General features: G+C 32.2%; 1 protein-coding gene across 1 annotated transcript; it reads left to right on the top strand.

The window, feature by feature from the left end:
* The first annotated feature begins 642 nt into the window (after nucleotides 1-642).
* Nucleotides 643-4,853, top strand: LOC108454192 (COP9 signalosome complex subunit 3-like). Its single transcript, XM_017752568.2, has 11 exons — nucleotides 643-949; nucleotides 1,385-1,500; nucleotides 1,603-1,849; nucleotides 1,949-2,006; nucleotides 2,116-2,205; nucleotides 2,405-2,470; nucleotides 2,989-3,078; nucleotides 3,161-3,319; nucleotides 3,413-3,534; nucleotides 4,239-4,311; nucleotides 4,413-4,853. The coding sequence occupies exons 1-11, from the start codon at nucleotides 765-767 to the stop codon at nucleotides 4,479-4,481; spliced, it is 1,275 nt and encodes a 424-aa protein (XP_017608057.1). The 5' UTR covers nucleotides 643-764; the 3' UTR covers nucleotides 4,482-4,853.
* The last annotated feature ends 1,034 nt before the right edge of the window (nucleotides 4,854-5,887 follow it).

The raw sequence follows: 5,887 nt of genomic DNA, 5'->3' as shown, positions 1-5,887 counted from the left end.
CAGAAATTTCTAAGAAACTAAAAGAAAAAACGATGGATTATGAGGTGAGATAGATATGAACCGAAACATTCAAAGAAAAATGACAAAGAAAGGAACGAAGAAAAGAAGAAAATCAAAGAGTTTTCTTAAATTTTCTTATTTTGGATTGAATAAAAATTATTCTCCAATGACATTTGATTATAATTTTAATTTTAACCTTTAACCTTTAGATACAATATTACAAGAGAGAAAATAAAGGAAAAATAATAAAGAAATAAAAAGAAAAAATTAAATTGTTTTAGAAAAAATAGAAGTACAATGATTTGTTTTGTAATTTGATCTAAAATTTTAGTCTGATATGACGAAATAACATGTCATATCAGATTGCCATTACACCATTAACAGTAGTTAACAATTCAGTGATTATTTCGTAACAAAATGATAACGGAAGTGGCTAAAACCTAGCATTTCAAATATAAGTGACTAAAATATAACTTGAAGCAAACAAAAGTGATTATTTTGATAGTTTACCCAAAAAAATATTATCTATTTGCTTTAAAACTAAATTTATAAAAAAACTAATCGTTCATTTTTAACTGAGGGATTAATTTGCTGAAAATACTAGAAGACAATGACCTATTAGCAATTTACCCCAAATAAAGGAAAGCTTTAATGACAAAGCTCTGGTGAATCAGAGACTTGTAGTAACTGGAAATCAAACATTTGTATTTTTTTTTTGGTCAGGTAACTGAGTAGATAGGATCACAAAACACTGCTGCAAAGGGATGAACACAGTGGAAGGTTTAGTGAATCAAATCCAGGGACTATCAACCACTGCCTCCGATGTTTTATCGCTGCAAAATTTGCTTAAACAAGCTGATGACTCGCTCCATGCCGAGTCCACTCGGTTGTTTCCTTTTCTCGACCAACTCGACCCTTCCAAGCACTCTCTGGGTTACCTCTATTTCCTGTGAGTTCTTTTTTCAATTCGAGTCTTTAAAAAATCGACTTTTCTTCGTAGAATTTTCTAATTTTTTTTGGGGGAGGGGGTGATATGGATATTGTTTAGAATTTTGATTTTTTTATTGAGAACATAGTAGAAATTAGAAGAAAATTGAATCTTGGGGTTTTTTTTTTTTAATGTTCAGATACTGGTATAACTTTTAATCTTATTTATACATGTAAAATCTGGGTTTCTTATTAAAAAAAATTGTTAGAAGGAAATGAGTTTTATTAGTCTGGTTTAGAATTTGATGTTTGGTTGCTGAGAACAGAATAGAAAGTGGAAGAAAATTGAATCTTTAGGGTTTTTTAGGTGTTCAATTGCTGTTGTAGTTAGTTTCTCTTAACTTTTAATCTTATTTATACATGTAAGAGTTTTTAATTTGTCTAATGATTTCAACAGGGAGGCATGCACTGCTGGTCCAGTTACAAAAGAGCAAGCTGGTTCATATGTGTTAATGATTGCCAGATTTATTACTTCATGCATTGCTGGGCAAATTCGATTGGCGCCTGATAAGTGTATGACTCTTTCTTCGTATCAAAATTGTTCTTGAGATTTGCAAAGTTTCTGTTTTTTAAGTTGTTGACATCTACGATGTTGATTTGAATGTGATTTGGTAGTTATAACCGTGTGTAAGAGGTTCAAAGACCAAGTTCTTTTGCTCGAGGAGCCCTTGCGTGGGGTGGCTCCAATGCTGACTGCTATTCGGAAGCTTCAGTCATCTTCCGAACATTTGACTGCTTTACACCCGGAGTTTCTCTTGCTTTGTTTGCTGTCAAGGTGCTATAAAGCTGGTCTTTCCATTCTGGAAGAAGATGTTTTCGAGGTTGATCAACCAAGAGACCTTTTCCTTTTTTGCTATTACGGGTTGGTTGCTTCTCAAACTGTTCGATTTTTACTGTTACACTGTTTAGCATCATTGAGGAGGAATAACTTATTTGGGTTTCCCATTTGACATTACAATAGGGGAATGATAAGCATTGGACAAAAGTGGTTCCAGAAAGCATTGGAGCTTCTACACAATGTATGTTACTTCTTTACACCTCTGTTGTAAATTATTGGTCAGCTACGAAAATTCCGAGAGTCTTAACTTCCAATTAGTCTAATTTTATTTGTGTATGGTAATTTTCTAGGTTGTGACCGCTCCAATGTCTACCGTTAATGCTATAGCTGTCGAGGCTTTTAAAAAGTACATATTGGTCTCCCTTATTCACCATGGACAGGTACATTCACCAATCAGCATTCATCACGTTGTATTATGTATTAAGGATGTACAGACAAATCCTTTAAAAGAACGAAAAAAAGAACGGATGATAAGATTTGTTCTCAAATTGTATTATGTATTAAGCTGTTGTTCGTCTTTTTTCTTCTTCAACTCTGAGCGGCGATCTTTCCCATGGTCTTACATTCTTTTGGTTACAGTCCCCTGCCAATCTCCCTAAGTATGCTTCTTCAGTTGCGCAGAGAAATTTGAAGAACTTATGCCAGGTACATATAAGTTCCGAGATTGATTATAATGACCTAAAAAAGGAAGAGTTAACTGCATCAAAAGTTCCCAAATTATGACCCACATATCAAATTGGCCCAAACTTCAAAACATCATAATCGAGTATTTAAAGTCTTAGTATCATATCAATTGAGTCCTTCTGTCAGCTTGGGCATTAAATGCTAGCTCAGATTTTAATGTGAAGGCCAATCTGGTGTGAAATCCCTAAAATTTCAAACCTTCAAAAGTTTAAATTGGCTTGATTGTTCCACGTGTTTAAATTGGCCTCCATGTCAGATCTGAGCTAGCATTTTATATTCAAATTGACGGCTAGATTGATGGAAGGGCCCGGTTGATACAATATTGGTACTTTCGGTTTCAATTAGAACGCTTTTAAGCTCCGGACCAATTAGGACCTTCAAAAATTGTATCTTTAGACCTTCATAAAAAGAATGAATGGTTTACTTCACTAGTTCTCTTCGGTTTACTAATTAACTTCTTACTTTTATTCCTTGAGTAGCCATATATCGAACTGGCAAATAGTTATAGCAACGGCAAAATTGCAGACATAGAGACCTATGTAGAGGCAAACAAGGATAAATTCGAAAGCGTAAGTGCTGTATCTGAATTTAAACTTGCTATTGCTCCTTTATTCGTTTGACCATCTGAAAGAGGCTTTACACTTTTACCAGGACAACAATCTAGGCTTGGTGAAGCAAGCTGTATCGTCTATGTATAAACGAAATATCCAGAGGTTGACACAGACATATTTAACTCTCTCACTTCAAGATATTGCTAATAGAGTGCAACTGAATAGCCCTAAGGAAGCGGAAATGCATGTTCTTCAAATGGTAATTCTGGATTTGTCAGTTTTGGTTAATTAATGTCTGTAATTTCATATATTACAAAGTTACATTGTTGACGTTTTTTGTGTCAAATTTTAGATTAAAGATGGTGAGATATATGCAACGATCAACCAAAAGGACGGGATGGTTCGATTCCTAGAAGATCCCGAACAATATAAGACCTGCGAAATGATTGAGCATATTGACTCATCAATCCAAAGGTGCACTCTATAGAATAGACACTGATTTCATGTTTTGTTTGAATTATTAGTTTTTGGTCAAATTATGGTTTCCATCCTTGTACTATGCTCAACTCGAGGATCTAGTTTTGTACTTTAATCTGACATAATATGATCCTCCTACTATTATTAATGTTATGCCTTGGTCCAAATCACTAATACTGTTAGAAAACTCTGTTAATTGATGTGGATTTGTAAATAAAAAAAGGTCCAAATCATGAGGTTGAGTTGGAATATTTTTAAAGACAAATTAGAGGAAAATAACTAGTTTTATAGCCATAAGACATGAAATTTTTAGTGACTTAGACAAAGGCATAAAATTAATAATAGTAGGATCAACTTATGCCAAATTAAAAGTATGGGGACTGAATAGTATAGTACATGGAAAAAAATCATAATTTGAGCTATAATTTCAAAATGTCACTAATTTTTTTAAGAAAAGATAAATTAGTGAAAGCTAACTATTTTAATAACCATAATTTCATCTTTTAAATGACATAGAATTTCGGATTTCGAGCTTTCAGGTTTTTAAAAAAGAATTTCCACGTATGTCAAGTAACCAAATCTTTAAACATCAAATATAGGAACTCAATGTTGAAGTTGAATATAATGCAAGGATGATCACCATAATTTTATAATGTTTATACTTGTATGAATTATTTTTGTGAATAAATGTTACATTACAGGTTGATGACCCTGTCTAAGAAGCTGAATGGTGTGGATGAACTAATGTCATGTGATCCATTGTATCTCCTTAAGGTGAATCTGCTATTTCACATCAAAGCAAGTTTAGTTGTTACTTAAATACTATTGTTTATGAGCCGATGATCATCTATTAGTTAATTGCATCTCGTGTTCAGGCCGGGAGAGAGCGACAGAGGTTCGACTTTGACGACTTCGACAACGTTCCTCAAAGGTTTAACATATGAATGGTTGAAATGACAATTGAGAAACTATAGTAAAGACATACAAATTTGTTCAACTGGGTCCAACTTGTTTAAGAGGTGACCATAATATGTGTGTGTTGTTAGTTAATTAAATAGATTTAGTTGATTTTCACGTGTCTTTGCTCAATTTTTCCCAATTTTAAGATGAATTTAGAGAAGCAATGGAGGTACCCATTTTTCTCTTTGAAATTTCATGCACCTAGAAAAAAAAAAAGGGAAAATCTGGAAAGCTTATAATTTGAAAATTATGCTAGTGTTTGTGTTGGTTTGAATTAAATAAGCATATTTGTCAACATTAAATGCTTTGTTATTTTTGTTTTTCTCAAGTTATATTTTAGTCACTTATATTTGAAATGTTAAATGTTAGTCACTTACGTTATCGTGTTGTAACATTTTAATCACTAAGCATTAATTGTTGTTAATAGTGTAACGGTAAGCTGACGTGCCACGTTAAATCATCATTTCAAACGAAAATTTTAGGTTAAATTATACAATTGGTCTTATATTTTTTTTCCTTTTCAGCAAATTAATTATTTTTTTTTATGTTATTTGAACTTTCTTTTTTTTTTCATTCTCTTTTTCTTCTCCCTCTGTTTTCCTCTATTCTTCATTTCTTTTATCGTATTTTTTTCATTTGTTAAAATTAGTCTTTATACTTTTATTTTTTTGAACAATTTAATTTTTTCCTTTTCTTCTTCCCTTTTATTTTTCTCTCCTTGTATTTTTCACTGCAGAAATATAATTTTTGCCCACCAAATAAACGAAGTCCTTATTTCTTTCATATGATTTCTAAATTGAATTTCATTGAAAATCAAATATCAATCATTCTTAATTAAATCTCGATTTGAATGTAACCTAATTTTGAAATTAAAATTAGATCTAACTAATTAATATAAAAACATATACTTAATCAAAGCTAAACATAAATTGAATTCTTTATATTCAAAATAATTTTTCTTGTTTCTAAATTTTTACAAAATTGTGTAGATTAATTAAGCAAATGAAAATTGGTCTAAATGTTCTTGAATATTTTCAAGAAAGTTTAATTGGAAGCTGAGCATGGATGAACCGAAGAGAGAAAGGAAGCATAGAACAAAATTGGTTTGGATAAAGTTGAGGGTGAGTTTCGTATGGCGGTTGTTTTAGTCATTGAGAGTGTAGAGCTCCTTTGAAGAATCTGTGAAACACTGTAGTCTCGAAAGGCGAGAATGTTGTAGGTAAGATAGATAAGGTGATCGTGGAAGTTGGTTAGGAGGTTAAGGAAACGGGGTTGGGAAACTTTGTTGAGGGTGGACTGCTATAAGTCACGATTGGCGAGGTCTTCAAGTGAAGTAAACTTGTGAACTAAGTCATTGAGAGATTCAAATTGGTTAGTTAAAGTGTTGATG

This window comes from Gossypium arboreum, chromosome 9 (genome assembly GCF_025698485.1).
Source record: "Gossypium arboreum isolate Shixiya-1 chromosome 9, ASM2569848v2, whole genome shotgun sequence".
Taxonomy (NCBI): Eukaryota; Viridiplantae; Streptophyta; class Magnoliopsida; order Malvales; family Malvaceae; genus Gossypium; species Gossypium arboreum.
Note: the sequence above shows the minus strand (reverse complement) of the source record. Positions and strands in the feature narration are given on the sequence as shown.

Excerpts from the sequence above, each read along its gene's own strand:
- LOC108454192 (XM_017752568.2), top strand. The coding sequence starts at position 765 with ATGAACACAGTGGAAGGTTTAGTGAATCAAATCCAGGGACTATCAACC. Across the intron at positions 3,079-3,160 it reads ACAAGGATAAATTCGAAAGC|GACAACAATCTAGGCTTGGT; the intron begins GTAAGTGCTGTA and ends CACTTTTACCAG. Across the intron at positions 3,535-4,238 it reads ATTGACTCATCAATCCAAAG|GTTGATGACCCTGTCTAAGA; the intron begins GTGCACTCTATA and ends GTTACATTACAG.